At 37.9% G+C, this 20262-nt stretch overlaps 1 protein-coding gene across 3 annotated transcripts in view; it reads left to right on the top strand.

The window, feature by feature from the left end:
* Positions 1–20262, top strand: part of RFC1 (replication factor C subunit 1) — a 45761-nt gene that overhangs the window by 20563 nt on the left and 4936 nt on the right. For all 3 annotated transcript variants that reach the window (XM_054823274.1, XM_054823273.1, XM_054823276.1), the window contains 19 exons: positions 4459–4691; positions 5404–5478; positions 6999–7076; positions 7946–8033; positions 8132–8427; positions 9455–9562; positions 10100–10279; positions 10581–10685; positions 11966–12362; positions 13022–13131; positions 14748–14862; positions 15324–15412; positions 16424–16561; positions 17008–17103; positions 17264–17362; positions 17802–17956; positions 18078–18195; positions 19143–19288; positions 19752–19965. In XM_054823274.1, the coding sequence (XP_054679249.1) occupies positions 4459–4691; positions 5404–5478; positions 6999–7076; positions 7946–8033; positions 8132–8427; positions 9455–9562; positions 10100–10279; positions 10581–10685; positions 11966–12362; positions 13022–13131; positions 14748–14862; positions 15324–15412; positions 16424–16561; positions 17008–17103; positions 17264–17362; positions 17802–17956; positions 18078–18195; positions 19143–19288; positions 19752–19965 (2840 nt within the window). The remainder of the gene's footprint in view (positions 1–4458; positions 4692–5403; positions 5479–6998; positions 7077–7945; positions 8034–8131; positions 8428–9454; positions 9563–10099; positions 10280–10580; positions 10686–11965; positions 12363–13021; positions 13132–14747; positions 14863–15323; positions 15413–16423; positions 16562–17007; positions 17104–17263; positions 17363–17801; positions 17957–18077; positions 18196–19142; positions 19289–19751; positions 19966–20262) is intronic.

Here is a 20262-nt window from a genome sequence, read left to right as displayed (position 1 = left end):
AAGAGTTGATTTTATTTCTCATTCCTCTACTCTGTTTTGCTTAGTAATAAATCAGATGAATTCCCTCTCTAAGTTCGGTCTGTTTTGCTCGTGATGATAATTAGTGAGTGATCTCTCCCTGTCCTTATCTCGACCCACAAGCTTTTCGTTATACTTTTTCTCCCATGTCTAGTGAATGAGGGGAGTGAGAGAGGGGCTCTGGTGGGCACCTGGCCTCCAGCCAGGGTCAACCCACCACACATAATAAGTACAAGTTATTTGTAACTTGTAGATGCCCTGCCTATATTTGGTGTTGGTTTTATAACATCATAGTAAGAGGCTGTCTCTGCCTTAAATATTTTGCATTCTAAACAGAATAGGAACCAGGGAATTATGTTGCATACTCATCAGTACAGAAATAATAAATTAAGATTAATAAAATATGTTGTTCTGAAGGCCATCTGAGGATCTGTCCTATGCTGCTTGTTGCCATGTCCCTTCCTGCAATAGATTGGTCCCTTTTTTAGATTAGCTGGGGTCATTCCTGAACCCGGGCCTTTTGAAGTGATCTGAATTTAAACAAATGTTTAAAACGGATAATTTTGATAGAGCTCAGTTAGGAAACAACTGTGCATGTTGCTCTCTAATCAGCAGGTGAAAGCCTATTGAGAAAGGGTGAGGATAAAAAAGAGGAATAACAAACAGTTACAGGTGGGCTGCAGGCCTTAGTTTATCAACCTAATTATGCTACTGCTAGAACAGTACATAAAATGAAAGCCAGATGTGCTTTAATATCATCATGAAATAGTTCTTAAAACTCCCAGGATTTAACAGTTGTTGTCTGTTGCTAGGGAAGTTTGGCCTTGTATATTGCCTGGCATAATAGGTCCCTGCTTCATGTGTAGTGTTTGCATCCAAAATAATTAAAAGCAATCTCCTGGTTGTCATGCCTGTCTGTTCCATTACTCACATGATTAGCTTTCTTTGTCATGTCTACTTAATTTCCAGAAAACTCGACTAGAATACATGGTCTTAACTTGTGCTTGCAATTCAGAGCTAATCCTGGAAAGAACCAAATGTGTGTGCTCAGGGTACTTTTTTCATGGTGTAGCACACAAAAATGTGTCAATGTAAACAGTAAATACTGTTGTCAGAATAGTCTTCTGCTATGCAAAGATTTTGCAACGTAAAAGTAATCTACTTGATAAAATTGATTCCTGTTTGTTTGTGAAGTCCATGCCCACGTGTAAGGCAATCTCAACTGTTCACTGAGCAATTGTTTCAAGAATGCAATTAATCTACAATTTTTATAAGCTAAAATCTTTTATTTTCCCACAAATTATTGGTGTGCTTGTATGAATGAGAATGCCTCTCCCCTTTTACAGGTCATGTGTTGAGAAACATTGACCTGAATAGTCCAGCAGCAATACTAGAACTCTTGATATTTTCAAAGTTGTGAATGAAGACACCTTCATGCTTGTACGGAAACTGAGAGCGTACAACTGATTAACTTTTCTGTTCACTTCTGTGGCAGTTTGTTTCAAGGAAGAAGCATTAAGGTTTTACTGGAAAAGTTGATGTTCTTAAGTACTTGAAATAAGGGGAGTACCTGGAGATTAGGCAAACTTGTGATGTGTTTTTTGAATTTTCTGAACTTGGTATGAAATTGTAGCATGAGTATCTGTCCTCTAAAGCATCTTTTGAAACCCACTTAATAGAATTGGGGTGGTTTTGTTTCCTAATGATCACTTCACTGTTCTCATTCTGCCTTTTCTTTATTTACTTCTATAGATGATTGTTCATAAGTGCTGTGATTCTCTTGTCCTTCTTCAGCCATGCTTACAGTCAATAAATGCTTTTAATCCCGTTGTTTCTAGGAAGGACATAATTAAAGCAAATCTCTAATTATTGGTAATGCTTAGTACTGGCATCATAAATGACTCAAATCCACATCCTTTTTAATTATAACCTAATTATATTTACTCTGCTTCTTTCTACTTGAGAGAAAGCAATATCCTGTTGGTTTTTGTTATTTAAATGGTTATGAGTGAATAATTAAAAAACCACAATATTGTGTGCAGATCTTCTGATAAAAATAGTGATGAGTAAAGATTCTTTTCTACCATGGAGCAGTCCTTGGCTTAAGAAAAGCTGGGAGCGAGGGGGCAGAACAGGATTTGTATCTTCTTTCCAAGACAAATAAATGTAATTACATCTATATTAACTGTTGATTTCTAGTAATAGGTACATTTTACTCCTGCAAACATATTTTCTTGTTAAACTGAAAAATTAAAAGTAAAAAATATTTCTGAAACTAAGTTTGAGATAAGCAGCCTCCTATTCAGACCTCAGACTATTGTAAATTAGGAGCCTAAATCATCTAGTATCCAAATCTCCCAGATATGTATTAGTTTATTAAATTGAGCTAAATGGCAGTAAGAGATGTACTGCTGCCTAGGCAAAGTAAATCGTGTTGAGGATAGTAAACCTTTTACCTTCGTGGTGAAACTTGCTGCTGTCAACTGAAGGACCTGGGCTTGAATTTTTTCTTCTATGTATTGTTTTGTGGATTGAATTGGCTGAAATGCCACTTCCTTGTAGATAAATTTTTATCTTTAAGCATTCTTGATTTAACTGCTGAACGAATTTCCTCCCTTACAGATGTATCTTTGTTTTATTTTTCTTTCTCTCTGAACTTTCTCTCCCAGGAATAGTAAGGATCCCCCTCTGCACTTGTTATATTCTGCTTAGTAAATGTTCAGTAGTATAAAGGTCCAGCTGATGCCTAAAACATTCGTGTTACTACCATCTATTGAAAAAAGGTGAAACAAAAAAAAAAAACTGTTTCCCTCTGTCTAGTTTGTCACAAAAATTATAGATGATAGACATATGATGTCATCTAAACTTAGGGAAAGTGATTAAGAAAACATTTTTCTATGGGAAGAAATATGGGGGCTTAAATTAGTGATGACTGTAAAATGAACATGTTTTTGTGATAATACCATCAGTGTAAGTTCTGTTATAGAACAGATGTTTGGAATTTCTGTGTTTATGATATGCTGAGAGGAGTGTCTGAAACATCTCTATTTAGAGAAAAGTCAAACCAGACTTCAGTTAGCAGCATGCAAATGAGGTGGCCTGTGTTTCTGTTCCTCTTAGTTCTTTGTGCTTTATTCTTTATGTGTCTAATGTTCATTTTAGGGATTTTCTTGCAGTTGGCTTCTGAGCCCTTGCAGACTTTGAGTTTTTAGAAGAGTTCACAAAGAAAGTGCTTTTATCACTAATCAAGAAGTTTGTCCAGTGATGTTTGTCTTCTGTGCTGCCATATGAATCTAATCATTTGGCAATGGTATCTGTAGGTTTTCGTATGCTTCAGTGATAGTGTTTCATTTGTATAACTGTCAGTAAGACTTCAGGGCGTGACACAAAACTCTTTGAAGTCCTTGGTAATCTTTTTTGTTGATTGATTGACTAGGTGAAGAGTTTGGGTCCAGAATGAATAAATAGCTATCACTCTTTCTCTCTTTCATTGCTGGGAGGACCATGTCCTGGCTATTATAGGAGAGTCCTAAAAGGAAAGATTGAGTTTTTATTCAGTGGTCTATGGGCTAATTCTTAATGAGACTGTGCACCATTTTTCCTCCTCCTTTTAAATTGAAAAATCTATTTTATATGCTGACCTCTTGTCTGATTTCTGTGTTCTGTGAAATGGCTGCATTTCTTTGAGATGGCTTTGACTGTACTGGAAGGAGAGTGTGTTTAAGTGCAGAAATGTAGAGGATGTAGAATAGCTCGTAGAGTCTGACTAAAAGGGGAAAGGTAAAAAATGGTGTTAAAGTGTTTCTGCTAAACTATTCATAAGCTATGAGCAGAACTTTACAAATAACTGGAAAGCTTATTCAAGAAGCTTCTTGAAAGTACAATGTTCTAATATTTTACCGTGGTTTTTATAGTGTAATATTGAGAGATTCTTAAGAATACACAACTCTCAACAGAGCAGCAAATATAGCCTTTAATGCATACAAAGTATGCATATAAAGTAATAAAACAAACATCGCTTTGTACTTCACATCTTATGTGAAGGAAGAGTTGTCCTTTTCAAACTGATGTCATGTTAATTAAGGAGAGGATTCACATTTCAGTGACCTAGATGTTCTGTTCATCATCTTCCCTGTGTAAGAAGGGAAGGCATTCTTTGTGAACTTCTCTAAATGAGAGGTAATGCATTGAACAAAAGTAATAAATTTTATGCATCTTTATTTCAGTATTCAATCTGTTCAGACTTGACCTGTGATATTAAAGATGCTAAATACTGTGTTATGCAACTCAACTTTTTTTTCCCCAAATAACTTCTAAACACCTGTAATATTTTCTTAGGATCTGAGTTGATGCAATCTGCCAAAATATTTCTCTTTACAGTTCCATTATAAGAACTTAAGTTTCATGTAGCAGAAGTAATAGAATACTCTTCATGTTTAGATGAAGAAGACGACTTTGTCAATAAAAGAATTTCCCTGAAACCGAAGGAGAATGGGACATCAGTGATTGGTTGTCCAGGAACAACTGCAGTGAAAAAGGAAGATGTAAAACCACGACCTAAAAGCAAGCCATTATCTCCAGTGAAACAGACTCCCACATCAGCACTTGATTACTTTGGGACAAGTAGTGTCCAACGATCAGAAAAGAAGCTGGTAGCAAGTAAAAGGAAAGAAGTGAGTACTGACAATGTTCCATTTAGGCTGATCATGTGTCTGATGGCAGATCAAAATGGCCACTTTAATGACTGCAAGGAGTACTTAACTGCTTGTCCTACTTAATGTTACTTTTTAATAACCACTCAAGTATAAGTTCAATTCTGATGATATGTGCGGGCATATCAACTCCTCAAATGCAATTTTAGAGTAACATTTACATGTTTGAGAAGATAGCACAAAGTTGAGAAGAAGCAATAGAGAAAATACTACTTTCAAGTGATTTTTCTTAAAATTAAGTCGTTTTCTGAGATTACTGCATGGATAGGATAGCTTATATTTGGGGGCAGAGGAAGGAGATTGTTTTCCCAAGCTTTGACACATGTATCCATGGAATAACAAAGTACCAAATAAGGTATGGAGGAAATTAAAAATTCACAATGTAGTTGACTTCTCTTTCAAGCTGATCAACTATGATAGCTTCAGAGATGTTCAGCATTGTTTGAAGAAATGAGGTATTTAAATTATAGCATGGTTTTGTTTTGAATAGTAAAATCTCTTGAAACAGCCTTGTTTAATAGTATTTAGGCTACAGAGCTAGGGATAAAATGCTGCATGTCTCATTCCCAGTCCTTTTCTACAAGCGTACAAAGTGAATTCCTACAAATGAAATTATTACAATTTACTCAATATTGGGGAAACTGAACTGTTGGTCTTTTTTTCTTAAATATAGCCTTCACAAAGCAGAGACAGCACACTAGATGATGAGGCCATTGCTAGGCAACTGCAGCTTGAAGAAGATACGGAGGTAAAAGCTCTATAAATTTGTTTCTCTATGCCAAGAATGGTTTGTTTAACTTAAAATTGTTTTTCTTTAAGAAATAAAGATCGATTCTCCATGTATGCTTTAAATAAGTGTAATAAATTTCATCTGTATACTTAACCCTTGCACATATGCGTAAACATAGTCACGCAGTTATTTTTATGGGTGCTATTTCAGTTATGTAGATAAAACATCTCAACCTATTTTTCCATCTATTCAGACTTTCTCTATGTGTGCAGTTGATGTGTCTATAATAATCTTGCTTTTCACGCAGAATTCACTTTATGCTTCCTTATGTTTTTGGAGGGGTTTTGGGGGGTGGTTTTTTCATTCCCTAGAGTGAAAAAACTAAAAGCTATTGCCATCCATGATTGTTTCACTTGTTGTGTTCTGAGTTTTCTTATAGTTGAGAAAAATGTGAATGACCCTTATGTGTGTGTCTTAAACTTTCCTGTTTGAATCTGTGCTAATATGAGGGAAAGGTACACTTGTCATACACATTTACTTGCTTTCGGGAAAATGAACTTATTTCCCATATACTAGTAGCGTTCAGTATCCTTTGAAATAAATATATCATACATGCAAAACTTAATCTCATCCTTGACCTCCACAGAGACATGATTAATCTAGCTTTAACCTGTTAGAAAGTTAAACCACCTGTCAGGAAAAATAAGGTGATGTCTTTCATTTTAACTGATCTTATTTAAACATTCTTGTTGTCTATATGTATCATCAAAAGAATGCATTTATTTCAGGTATAATGCCTCAGTCTGGTTTGTGTTTGGTAGTTGCTGCACTTCCCCTTTCTCACTGTATGCAGGGAAGATAGATGCATTTCATCATTCTAGGCACATAAAAATAATGCCTGTGGCATATTAGTTTTATAAAGTCATCTGTTTGAATCTTGTAGCATGGCATGTTGGACTTCAAGACAATTATTTTTGTTGTTGTTTTGTTAAAACAATGGTCAATATTTATTGGCAACAATAGACACTATTCAGGAATAGAAAAAGGGGCTATATTGGATAGGAAAGGTAAATTGATGATCAGTTATCATTGTAGATGTTACATTTATTTTTTTAGGTTAAGAAAAAAACAACCTGGCATGTTTTGTGTGTTGTTTTGGTTTTTTTTTTGTTGTTGTTACAATTAATGAATAACTTTCTCAGATTCCATGTGCACCGTTTGTTCTTACTGGTTCTTCTGTCAAAATCAGTTGTGTAAGTAGAAATACTAAAAAAAATTAAATGTATTTGTGCAACAAATCCAAACTCTACTTCTCTTGGTAGACGTCAATCTCTCTCTTGGGGGGGAAACAAGTAATTCTTCAGTGCCATTTTCAGAAATTTACTTGCCTCTGATAGGATGCACTTTTTCCAGCTATGTGCTGTCTTATTTTAGATAAGCACTTGGTCTTGAGTTTTAAAAAAGTTACAGTAGAATTAAAGCTTGTCAGACGTGACCCTAAAAATCTTTTTCTTTCCTTTTTTTTTTTGTTCTTTCAGCTGGAGAGACAGCTGCATGAAGATGAAGAATTTGCTAAAACTTTGGCCATGTTGGATGAAACACCACAGAAGAAAAAGGTTGAATTTTTTTAAACTTTAGTTTTTAGAAATTGCATTGCTGGGAGCATTCTTATTTAGACATCTAACCTTTGGTTTGAGACTTCCATATAAACACGTTAAAAACAGCAAGAAAGTGTTTGCATAAAAAAAATAACATATTCACTTTTCCTACTTTCCTCCTGGATTTTCCTCACTCAGTCAATGAAGTATCCACCCTAATCAGACAGCAGGCATCATTGTACCTTTGTGCTGTCTGCTTCTGTTGATATGGGATTTTAAGTTCTAGTTCTAACTGAGTGAAGTGTGTTACTGAAGACTTGTGCTTTAGATCAGTTATAGCTCCGTTGGTTTGGGAGGACCAGATCAAGTAAAATGAGTCAATGGTACAACTTGGTGAAAAGTGATGGGAGAAAAAGGAAGGAGGAGAATACTCCCCTTGCTTTGAGAGAAGGGGCAAGCAGGGATCTTGAGAATTTGAGACTAACACCAGTGGTGGGAGTCTTCCCAGTTCTCGTAGCTTGTGGTGTAAGGCACAGTAAAGTATGTTCTGGGTTGTACATCAAGGCTTTTAAAATTTAGGATTGCTAATTTGAATATAGCAAGTATCGTTACCTCTAGACAAATGGGTAAACTGATTGGGATTGAAATTTACTGTAAACTGGAAGTCTGTCTGGCCTTTGATTTAAGGAGTAATTATGTGCGTGACTGAGTGCAGAATTTGCTCATCTACCTGCTTTTGATAGAGATTGTATTCTGACCTGTGGTAGGGATCAGCTTTGTTAGATGTCATTCAGTCTGTGTACTTAAACAGTAGGGAAACTCAGGGATCTGACTTAATGGTAGCATGGGGCATGCTTCTCTGACTCTGGTGGTGTTTGTTTATTTAGGCTCGGAGAGATTCAGGAGGAGAGCAAACAGTATTGAGCATCAAGAGCAGTCCTAACGTGACAGAAAGGTGTAAGCAGTCGGAAAGAGGTAGGATGTGGAATATACAAAACATTTAACCAGTTTATAATAATGAGATAGGTTTTTATAGATGTGCTCTCCTTCCTCTGCCTTCTTTCAAACGAAAGCAACGAACTCAACAGGTGAAACAAAGAATTACACTGCGAAGCAGCAAACTAAATCTGAACATTCAAAAGGGTCTCGTTTATCCTCGCAACCATCTGATGGTAAAATCGCAAGAGAGTTGATGGATAACACCTTGCCTTTGAAACCTAGCTCTAAGCTTGTGTCTCTGAAGCAAAAAGAAGAGATTGCTGAAAAGGAAAGAGGTGCTCAAAGCTTAGTATCAAAAGAAAAAACTGCTTCAAGGAAAGAGGAGAAGACAACACCAAAGAAGGAGAAAATTTCTCCCAAGAAGACTGAGGTAGGAACTATCAAAAATAAATTTAGTTGGCTTGGAGTTTGCAGGAAAACAGTTTTCATTTATTAGTGTTATGTGTCACTGTTGTAACTTGGTACTTTGAATCTTCTGGGCAATTTTTAAGACTTTGAATTCTGGTAGGGCTTTAAGTTCCTAGCAATTGTAAGAATATAGGAAAAAAATTAGCTGGAAAAGTGTAAATTAAATGCATGAAGGAACTGAGAGTTCCTTAATGCTCATCAAGGTATGCATGTGCACTGCAAAATAAGTTCAGTGCTTTTTCGCCCTTAACTTTCGTGAAAAAATGCAGAATGGCATTGTTTGATGGTGTGTTTTCCCCTTCCTCCTCCCTAGTCTCCTATTTCTGAAGCATATTTCTTACGGTTGATAAATTATTTTGGAATATAATTTAATTTTCTTCTGATTCAGTAACTGGAATTATTGAACACATTGGCAGTTATTGGCAACCTCAAAACATACTTTTTAATCATAAAGTGTAAAATATCCAAATTTGACATTTAAATAACAGTTGTAATTGGGAGGGAGAGCCTGCAACTTTGGGGGGGCAAGTTTTAAATAATTTTTTTACTGATTTACAAAGCTTTAATGTCCCCCTAAAAGTAGAAATACTGCAAAGTAGACTTTATATAAGTGTAGATCTTGTCTATACCTGATGATCATTTTGAAATAAAATAGGATGTGAATTTAAAGCAACAATTTATCAACAAAGTGAGCATGTACATGTGGAATACAGATGTATCTACAGAAACTTGACAATAAACAATGGGTACATTTTTTTTAAACTCACATGAGAGTTTTTGAGATCTCTTTAAAAAAGAGCAAAAAATTCCTCAAAACACAAGTACTAAAGCCGGAGCAGGCCTCGGTATTGCATGTTACTAGACTAAAAATAAGTGTTAGAACTTTTCCTCTTGTGCATAAAAATGTCTTAAACTGGGATGCTTGAGTTTATTTTGTTGGGTTTATATATGTAATATGTGTACTAATTTTTCTTCCTCTCCTGCCTAAGTCCATAAGTCCTGAGGACTCCGAGAAGAAGCGAATCAATTATCAAGCCTACCGAAGCTTCCTTAATCGCGAGGGTCCAAAAGCGCTGGGTTCCAAAGAGATACCTCAAGTAAGTTTGGCTACAGCACAATTCTATATGTAGAAGTGGAGCGTGTCATAGACTTACTGTTATAAGTGATCTAGCAACTATCAACTAAACTATTTAAGAAGTAGTGGGTTTTTTCCAAATAGGAAGTATGTATTGGAAAAAGCTAAATTGTAATGCAAAGCAGTGACTAAATGTAAGGAAATGTACTAAGAAATTAAATTCAGTACTTGGTTTATGAAGTCACGATGATGAAAAATAGTTACTGGTCTTAAAGATGAAGCAACTGTTGCTGTCACACATTTGACTGATATTCTATGCTTGAAGCACAGAGTGTTATGAGTACAATCGGTCAGGTGAACGATGTGTGAAGTTTTGGTAGCTATTCCTTTTAATGATTTTTGAGCTTTCAGAACTCTTACCTAGCTAAGTAGCACAGGCTTATTTTTAAAGTTTCATAGAGTCCTTGATATGGTAGCGGGTTAAAGAAGTTTATGGTGAAGATGTATTTGGTAGAATTGCATCAGGTAATGGTGTTTTCTGCAATGTTGTTATTCTCAGGGGGCTGAAAACTGCTTGGAAGGCCTGACATTCGTAATTACAGGCGTTTTGGAGTGTATTGAAAGAGATGAGGCCAAGTCTCTGATTGAACGTTACGGAGGAAAAGTAACTGGCAATGTCAGCAAGAAGACAAACTATCTGGTTATGGGGCGAGACTGTGGCCAATCAAAACGTGAAAAGGTGAGTGTTTCTGTGCCTGAGCAAAGTAGAAGTGAAACTGTGAATTGTTTGTACCTAACTGTATTGATTTTCAGTATCTCTGCCATAAGGAGGCAGTACTACAAATAAAGTGCATGTTCAAAAGGAAAAGCTGCCTAATGGTGTAGGGCTTTGTTTTGGTTTTATTTATATGTGTACACACGTGTATCTTTAAAAAAAAAAGTTGTTGTTTTCCTAAACATAGTCTTTACTGTAAAACACTTTGAAATCAGTTATGTAACTCCTAACTTGACTTGACTTTTAATTCTTATCTTTGCTCCAGGCATCAACTTTAGGGACTAAAATTATTGATGAGGATGGCCTGTTTGATCTTATTCGAACTATGCCAGGCAAAAAGTCCAAGTATGAGCTGGCAGCTGAAACAGAGGTTTGTTTATAATAAGCTTTTTTTTGTTGTTGTTTTTGCTTTGGTTTCTTTTTAGTTGAAAGGAGTTTTGGTCTTCTGTTTCAGTAACAGTAACCCCATGATTGTCAGTTTGACCTAGGTTAAAAATATTAGAAATAAAAATAGTATATTTTACAGATAAGACTTTGGAGTGATAGGATTTTCTGTCACCTTTTATTTATACTCTGACATTATTCTGTATGTTAGGTATCTGACAGAGGGAGTGATTTATCTCATTAGATGGTTTCAGTTTTAAGCTTTGAGTATTTGCTTAGTCTCTGAAATAAGTAATTGTGACTGTGTGGTACCTAGACAGGCTCAATATAAAATTGTATTGTAAATATGGGACAACTATATGTAAACCATGTGTATATGTAACAGATTTTTGTCTTTATGGGGTACTTGAACTAAGAATGTTCACGGTAAATTTTTCAGGGAATACTGTAAAAACAGTAACAGGTCTTTTATGCACATTTTAATTTAGTCTTTTGTGGCTGATAAAATGTTACTAAAACCTCTGTTAGCTCTAGTATGTTGTACAATCAGTATATATGTTGCTTTGATACTTCCGATGTGGCTAGACGTGAATTGTTGCATGTAAAGATACTATTGGTGTCTTAAGGAAAAGCAACCCTTAAGCTTGCTGGCTAATTACTTTCGCACCCTTTGAATTGTTTTGGGTTGAACACTTCTGGGGTTGTGGTTTAGGTTTTTTCGGTGTAGGGGTGTGGTGGTGTGTTTTTTTTGCAATGGGTTTTTTTGTTGTTTGTTTGTTTGTTAAATAACTGTGATTCTTTCAAAAAGTGTGTGCCTTGAGAGGAGTGTTCCCTTACTGGAAACAGGGTTATTTCCTGTTCCTTTTATCCATGTGTTCCTAGTGCTAATTGTTTTAGTGTTCAGCTTGGAAGCATCCTGGGTGTTTGGCCCAGTTGTTCCAAGCTAACAGTCATCAGTTTTGCATTATTTTTTTCAATGATGTATCAGGCTCAGTAAGTAAGGGGACTTTCGGGTCTTGGAATTGCCAGAAGATTTCCTGCCTCTGTTTTGTGGATTGTGCTGCAGAACCAGGTGGCATCCTGTTTAACAATGTTTTATTTTTCAGAGAGGAGTGTTTCTTTATCTGCCCTTGAAGTTTTTTTAATCAATATATAAGCTTTGTTACTTTCCTAAGAACTCCTGTACATGAGTTCAAAGACAGCATATTTATTCACTATAATTTTTTTTAAATTTCCCTTTAATTTTCTTATCTTTATTTTCCTAAGGCGAAGAAAGTGGAGTCAAGACCTAAAAGGACACCACAGAAAGCTGAAGCTGGAAAAAGGAATTTTAGCCCCTTCAAAAGGGACGCTGATAATAAAAAACAGAAGTCTACTCCTGAAAAAGGACATATCATCACATCTGTTAAGAAAGAAACCACTGCTGCTCGAAAGCTTCTGGATTTTAAACGGCAAACTGTAGAAAAGAAAGAAGCCCCAAAATCTAACGGGATCTCTGTTTCTGAGATTAACGACGGCGAAACAGAGAGATTGCTATGGGTAGATAAATACAAACCTGCATCTCTTAAGGCAATAATTGGACAGCAAGGTGAACAAAGCTGTGCCAATAAACTGCTCCGATGGCTCCGAAATTGGCACAAGAACGCTTCAGAAGATGGACAAGGTGACCAACGCAGTTAACTTCTGTTTTCCGTGCCAATTGCACTACTTGGTTCCCTGGGCTGATAAAGGCCTTTGGGATAGCAGAGCAAGTCTAGAAATTGGGAATGAGGCTGAAGTCAGATGCATTTTTCTTGAATTTTTTTTTTTTTTAGCAGCAGTTGAGCCTGAGTGGGGTGGGGAGTTGGTGGTGGTTTTTGGTTTTTTTGGGGGGTTTTTTTTTTGGTTGGTGTGGTGGGTGTTGGTGTGGTTTTTTTGGTGGGATTTGTGGGTTGGTTGGTTGTTTTTTTTTGTTTGGTGGTGGTGTTGTGGTTTGGTGTGGTTTTTTTGTTTTTGTTGTTTTTTTTTTTTTTTTTTTGAACCAGTTGTTCACTTACCACCCCTACCCCTGGTTTGGTTTGTTGTTTTTTTGATGATGTGGTGGTGAGAAAATTGCAGATACGGTCGTATTACATTAATAGCACTTTTGCTGTTTTTCAGTTTAGAATCACTGTAAGTCTTAAACTAAGATGGTTTAAACAGCTTTTCCCCAAGTGGTTAGGATGCAGATAAGCATGTATTTTTCATATCAAGCCTTAAATGAGGAAAAACTCCAGTAATGCTTGATATCTTTAAAGTTTTACATGAAGTATGCAGCTTGTTTTTTGTAATCTTCTCTTATAGCAAAGACCAATAAAACTGGAGGCAAAGATGATGGTACTGGTTTTAAAGCAGCATTACTTTCTGGTCCACCTGGAGTTGGTAAAACTACTACAGCTTCTTTGGTTTGTAAGGTGAGTTCGTATTAACAGTTGTTCCCAGCACTATTTGTTATACATTGATGCTGTATCTGGATACAGATAGAATGTGCAGGTATCCTCTAAATGACCAGGGTCTGCTCCTAGCCTAGTTCTACCTGCTCAGAACAGGGTTACGGGTGGAAATATGTGGATGTTTAGATACCTTTATCAGGTCTGGAGCAAGAATGTAGCCATGGGTGTCTGCATTTCTTTCTCCTATATTGAGAGGAAGCAAATTACAGTACATTGAACAATTGGAAAGGGTTTTCAGGAATTGTGAGCATTCAGCACTAGTTCTACAAGTCAGAGAGTATTTGCACTAAATTTAGTGGGAGTTGAATTCTGGCAAGCTTTTAGAAAGTTTCTATAACAGATTTGGTCATAGTTTTTATATATCTAATAAAGATATCTTTCCCAGACTCTTTCTAAATTCAAATACTGCTTTAGGATGAGAGAAGTTGACAGGGCTATGTGTCCATTTCTAAATACGAATTTAAAAATCAGTTTTTCTTAAGTTAGCTGGAACACTGTGTTCTACTAACTTTCATGAGAATCAGCTGAGAACTCCATATTGTAGAAATGCCATTAAAGCTAACTTATTAATAGTGGTGGTGTATCAAGTTACAGATTATTTTTGTTCTTCTTTTGACTTGCAAGAACTTGCTTGGAAGGGTTGAGAACTATTGTCAGCTATCTGATCTTTGTGCTGGGAAGGAATGATTACTTACCTCAAATATTTGAGTTGCGTAGAGTAATTCCCAATCTCCTCCCCTTGCCCCCCGCAGCTTTAGAGCTTTGTGCCAACAAGCTGATGCCACAACCCCCCAAAACTAGACCTGCAGAGAAGCTGGATGTACTGACTTGGGCTCGTTTCTGCACTAGCACGGTCTTTTCTGCTTCTGCTTTCCAACCTAGCTTGTTCACAGCTGCTTCAGGTCTCTGCAGAGCATTTCACTGTGCTCCACAGGAGTAGCCAACAAAACTGGATTGTTCAAGCTGCAAGAACAAAGCTGTGTGCAGCTCACTGCTACGACATGGCATGCCCCTGGCAGGGGAGTTTGCTGATAAAGGAGCAGCTGGGTTAAGTTCTTTCAGGGACTGACATGCAGCCCAGCCCTGTGCTGAAGTGTAAGGACTGCTGGGGGAGCTGTGTCTTTCCTAGCTGTTAAGTAGTTAAAAGCTTCTCTTCCCTTCAGCTCTCAGAGGGGATGTAGCATGTTTCTTGTCCTGGCTCTTTGTGCATAAGACTTTGATATGCAGCTGGAAATACCGCAGAGCTTAATCAGCCTTGGCTCGTAATTCTGTTTCTATCCCTGGTGGCAGTTCTGTTAATCCTTCAGAACTAAATCTGTGCCATTGATGTTCTCCCCAACAACAAAATGTTCTCTTTTGGGCATATCTGTTCTGTGTCTGATTATAAATATTTTTGGAATGCAAGAGAAAAGGAGTATAAGGGGAGAAAGGACTCAAAGCCACAAATTGTATGTGAAAACAGTGTTTTAAGAGCTTTCTTCTGGAACTCTGAAATACCGTTTCTAATTCTGAGTATGCATATGCTCTTTCACTGATCCATGTCCTCATTTTTTGTGTGGTTTATGTGTTTGGACTAGGAACTGGGGTATAGCTATGTGGAGCTGAATGCCAGTGACACTCGCAGTAAGAACAGTCTAAAGGAAGTAGTTGCTGAATCGCTCAATAACACCAGCATCAAAGACTTCTGTTCCGGTATGTCTGTTGTTTGAAGGAATCTTACTGTGTTAAGAGTCCAGTTGCAGGAGGGACAGAGCTTCCTTATTGCACAACAGTGTTAGGAATTCAACTTCCTCATCGCATGGAGGGATCTGGCCCTATTAGGGATGACTTCATGTAGTAAGCTGTTTTATTTCATCTTCAGTTGTAGAATTAAATCCTGCTATCACTAGAATCAGTTGTTAATCTGCACAAACTACTTGAACGCTGCAGTTGCACTTCTGTTGCGTGGGATTTGTTTCTTGGAAGGTGACATGAGGTTATAGTCGGTTCTGTTCTGTGAACATAGATTCATGTGATCAAGTGGCAGAGCAGGAGGCTCACCACCACTTTCGTTGTCTAGGATGGCCTTACCAAACCTATAAATCATTGGGTAAAACTGTGAGCAAGACCCTGTTTTATTCCCATCTCATTTTCTTGTCCATATTCATTTTCAGGCACATCCTCATCAGTTAGCGGGAAACATGTATTGATCATGGATGAAGTGGATGGTATGGCAGGCAATGAAGACAGAGGAGGGATTCAGGTGAAACCGCTATAGTTATTAGCTAATGCCATTGCTAAGGGTGCATACCATACATTGCATGAAATATTTCAAGCCAGTGTACTGTCCTTAACCCATGGTCCATAGAAAGTCTCTGTAGAGGACAGTTACCTGACCTATTATAGAAGTCTGTCTTCGAGAAGAATTACGCATTCGTAGCGGGGGAAAAAGATACTTCTGTAAAAGAAACCTGGAGTGATGAAGTTGGGTGTGTGCACTTTAGATGTTTATTCCTGGACAGGTGAATTTATCCTAAGGCCTCTGTAGCTGACATCTACCTGCAGTGGGAGGTTTGTAATCTGGCTGGGACGTGTTACTCCCTTCAGTAGGCAGTAACACTGAATAAATAGTGTGGCATAGGCAGTATTATCCTTTGTTCTCCTTAGCAACTCCAATTTGAGCTTCTGAAGATTTCCTGTGGTCACGTACAGTACTTGGACAATTAAAGGCATACAGATCTTGAGCTCAGATGCAGACATTTACATTGCAGGAATATGAAATTTAACTGAATTTCATTAGAGCAGGCAAAGTTTGTTCTGGTAAGCCTAATAATGCTGAAGCCTCAGAGGTGAGCTCTTCAGACAGAGAAGAGCTGCTGTTTTTACTTCCAGTCAGGAAGATGTGTGTTCCCTCTGGGAATAGGCCAGGTCAAACTGCCCTTTGGACAAATGGATCTAGTTCTGCAGGTGGACAGCTCTACTCTGGGCTATTGATCTTCGTTGCTTTGTGAAAAACGGTCCAAACGTGATTGCTGGAAGTAGATAGTGGAATTGGGTAGACAGCAGATTTATTGCAGCTGAATAGAACAGCAAGCAAGCAAAGTAGGAGAGGCACTAGGTTTTCACTGTGCAGGAACATGATTACAGTAGGAGGAGTTTTATAGATTTGCATCTGTCAAGGATTTGATTTAAGGCAGGGACTAATGCTGCTTGGTATGACATTTTAATCAATCTTGTTATCTGATGCAATTGTTGTAATGTGTTTCAATCACAGGAATTGATTGGTTTGATTAGACACACAAAGATACCCATCATCTGTATGTGTAATGATCGCAACCATCCTAAAATTCGTTCCTTGGTCCACTACTGTTTTGATCTTCGTTTTCAGAGACCTCGTCTAGAACAGATTAAGGTAAGGCGGCTGTGGCTGTATGGACTGCACTGAATTACTGTCAGTAACTTCTGTCTTCACGTGGCAGAATCGGAAATGCCACGTAAAGCTTAATGAGTCACCTCAGTGAGTAACTCTGCTTTTCGAAATGGGTTCTCTTATTTATTTTTTCTTTCTCACCGAAGAATGAAGTATCCCAAAGCCTTTCAGATTTTAGAAGTCTATCTTAAATGTATCCAAAGATTTCTTTTTTTTTTTAAAGTTATCATGCATTTGTTGTTTGTTTTGTTTTTTTACACCAATAACAAAGGATGACTTATAATTTAAATTTTCTCTCATAAACATATATGCTTTAAAAAAAGCTAGAAAAATATGGTAATGCTTTCATAGGTGTGTCAATGTGTTCTGCAGGGGGAAGAATTCATAGCAATTCTCTAGTGACGTTTTCTCAATTGTGTGTATCACAGGGTGCCATGATGTCTATTGCATTTAAAGAAGGTTTAAAAATCCCACCACCTGCTATGCAAGAGATAATCCTGGCAGCAAATCAGGACATCAGACAGGTCAGTGTCCGTTCAGAGAGCACGTTGTGTACAAGTCCTTGACTTCAATGTAGTATTTGAACAGTATTATTATTTTTAAGTATAGAGATCAGAATGCTTTCTGTTTGAGTCTTCCATTTAAATGCTGTTGTGCTACCAAATTGTAAATTTTGTTCTTTAGGTTTTACATAATCTTAATATGTGGTGTGCAAAAGATAAATCGTTGACTTATGATGAGGCTAAAACAGATGCCAGCAGAGCCAAAAAGGATATCAAACTGGTAAGTGTAAAATACTGGACTGGCTTTTACTGTCATGTTCGGATATAATCACTAGGCTTTATAAGCATTTCTGAGCTAAAGCACTGATAGCCTAGATGCAGGGAGTTGTCAAACTTGTCACAAATAGCTGAAGAGCAGTAAATCCAGGGCTGAGTATATATTTTGATGTGTTGGTCTCTTACGTAAGATGCAATTATAAAGCTCCTACTTCTTGTCCTGAGTCCTCTGTTTAGGAGATAATTCTCTTAATATCAGAAGTACAACACAATTCTGAAAACTGCTAAAGTACTAGGAAGGAAATCCTGAATGCTGAACTTGTACTGATGAGTCCAGATGTTGTTGGGTACCATCACTACAGTAGTCTTGTTGATATTGTGCTGTGTCTTATTGTTTGTGGTGACCTGCAGCCCACTGACTTCTTGAAATATCATTTACTTAGGGCCCTTTTGATGTTGTCCGGAAGGTTTTTGCTACTGGAGAGGAGGCTTCTCGTATGTCTCTTATAGACAAATCAGATCTTTTCTTCCATGATTATTCCCTAGCACCTCTCTTTGTCCAAGAGAACTACGTACATGTGAAACCAGCTGCTGCTGGGTGAGTTATTCCATACCCTAAATTGACATAGGCTTTCGTGCCAGAGAGTAAAACTAGACTAAAACCTATCTGGGTATTTCTGCTTTGTAATACAGTCAACTTCACTTTTTTTTTCCCCTAGAGGAAATCTGAAAAAGCACTTAGTGCTCTTGAGTAGAGCAGCTGATAGTATATGTGATGGTGATATAGTGGACAAACAGATTCGTAGCAAGCAAAACTGGAATCTTCTTCCAACACAGGTGAGCCCTTAGCACTCATTTTACGTGCATTAGGGGTGTCCAGTGTAAAAGACTGATCCCTTGAAATTGATGTTTCAGTGTAACTGCATGACCTTATGTAGTGTTCTCTGTTCTGCTGGTGATTAGAGCAGTGTTGTGGTTTCACCTGGACAAGCAGGTTCCCATATTCATCCTGTTGAACCCATGCATGAAATGAAGTCATCTGGAACTTTGAAAAGCTTGACGCTTCTTTATGAAGCGTAGGAGCACACGGCACACATCACTTCCGATGTGCAGCTACAAGCCTGCTTTGTTTTGTTGATGTGCTTCCTATCCCAGTCTTTTACCAGGCTAGTGTTTCTCCCAAAGCAGAGGACTGAAGCTTCGTCACTGCACTTCTCATGATCACTGAAACACTGACAAGCCTTGTGCTTTTAAAGGATTGTGCCTGGCATCAGAGAACGTATTGTAGATGAAGTTGGAAGAGAGCTCTGGAGCTCAGCTAGTCCACCCCACTAATGCTTAGAACAGGTCCAGATGAGTTGCTTAGGAACTTGGCTAGCTGGGGTTATGTGGATTTGTGGGGTTCCCTGGAAATGTCTCCTTCACCATCTCTGTCTGTTGGAGATTACAGCACTTGTTTGTGTGAAGTCAGCTGTTTGTCTGACTGCACTCTAAACTGGACGTGAGAAACAGACAGACTCTTTTTTTTGTGGCTTTTAAACCCCAGATAATTTCACAGATACTTTACAACATGGTAACAAGTAAGGTGGTACAAGAGATGAAGCTGTAACCTAAAAGGGGTTGAAAAGAAACAAGCAACCAAGAGCGTTCTCTTAAAACGAGCTGTTTCCACTGTGGAACTGTATTCACTATCCCTTTTCATGCGGACAAGTAGGGTAGTATGTCATGGTGTCAGTGAGACTCATTCATTGTGATTGAGCTTGGCGTGTGTGTTACTTTTTCAGGCCATTTATGCAAGTGTTCTCCCAGGGGAGCTGATGAGAGGTTACATGTCCCAGTTTCCTGTCTTTCCCAGCTGGCTGGGGAAATTTTCATCCACAGGCAAACACGATCGTATCATTCAAGAACTGGCAATGCACATGAGCCTCAGGTACTACTGACATTCCTCTTCTGGTTCATATCAATATGGGTATTTAGTTCTTGTCTAATTTATTGCTGATCGTTAATTCCTTGCTGTGCTTGATGCAAACTTAAGTGTATATTCTGTGAATATGCTCGTATGTTGGTGACGCTTTCTTAATCTGGACAACAATTGCAGTGCAAACACTTGTAGTATAGTCAGCAGTACTGAGACTTCCCCCCACTCTGAAGTTGTTTCTCAGTTAGGGGTGTGTTTCTCCAGCTTGTTTGGTGTTTGAATACCTTGCATCTGCTATCCCTAATGCAGGCATGGCAAAAGGCATGGCAAAAGGAATGGCACAGCACAACTTGCAGTTAACTCCTAAGGCAGCTGATTAGCCATTTGCTCGGGGCCTTACCTACAGGTTGCTTGTGTTTAGGAGTTGAGTGGTGGTGGCTGTAGAGATTTACTTACTGGTTTCAATTTGACAAAGAACCCAGATGTGCAAGAGGACAGTAAATATGGAGTATCTGTCATATTTGCGGGATGCGCTTGTCCAGCCCTTGAAAGACTTCGGAGCAGATGGTGTACAAGAAGCTATAACGTTCATGGACTCTTACTGCTTGATGAAAGAAGATATTGAAAATATCATGGAAATAAGCACGTGGGGAGGCAAACCCAGTCCTTTTTCAAAGCTGGATCCCAAGGTAAAATTCACTAGTGATTTTTTTCCCTTTTCTTCCATATCTTTAAAAAGAAATCCTAGAGTAATAGCTGTGGTATGGATGTGCTGCTGAAAGGCTGAAGTTGGTGCAGCTGATTATTAACTGTAATTTAATTAACACTAGCCTCTGTAAAGCTGTCAGACATACTATTAAAGGTTTAGGGATATGTCCTAAAAGATAGTCAGGCTGTGCTTCATTCAGAAGCCTTATACCTGCTGTTGCTGGTGTCTGGGAGCTGGCTGCATCGGGGACATAGAAGTGGGCACAGAAGGGATGGGG

Source organism: Grus americana, chromosome 4 (genome assembly GCF_028858705.1).
Source record: "Grus americana isolate bGruAme1 chromosome 4, bGruAme1.mat, whole genome shotgun sequence".
Lineage (NCBI taxonomy): Eukaryota > Metazoa > Chordata > Aves > Gruiformes > Gruidae > Grus > Grus americana.
The sequence above is the reverse complement of the archived record's forward strand: the minus strand, read 5'-3'. Positions and strand labels throughout refer to the sequence as shown.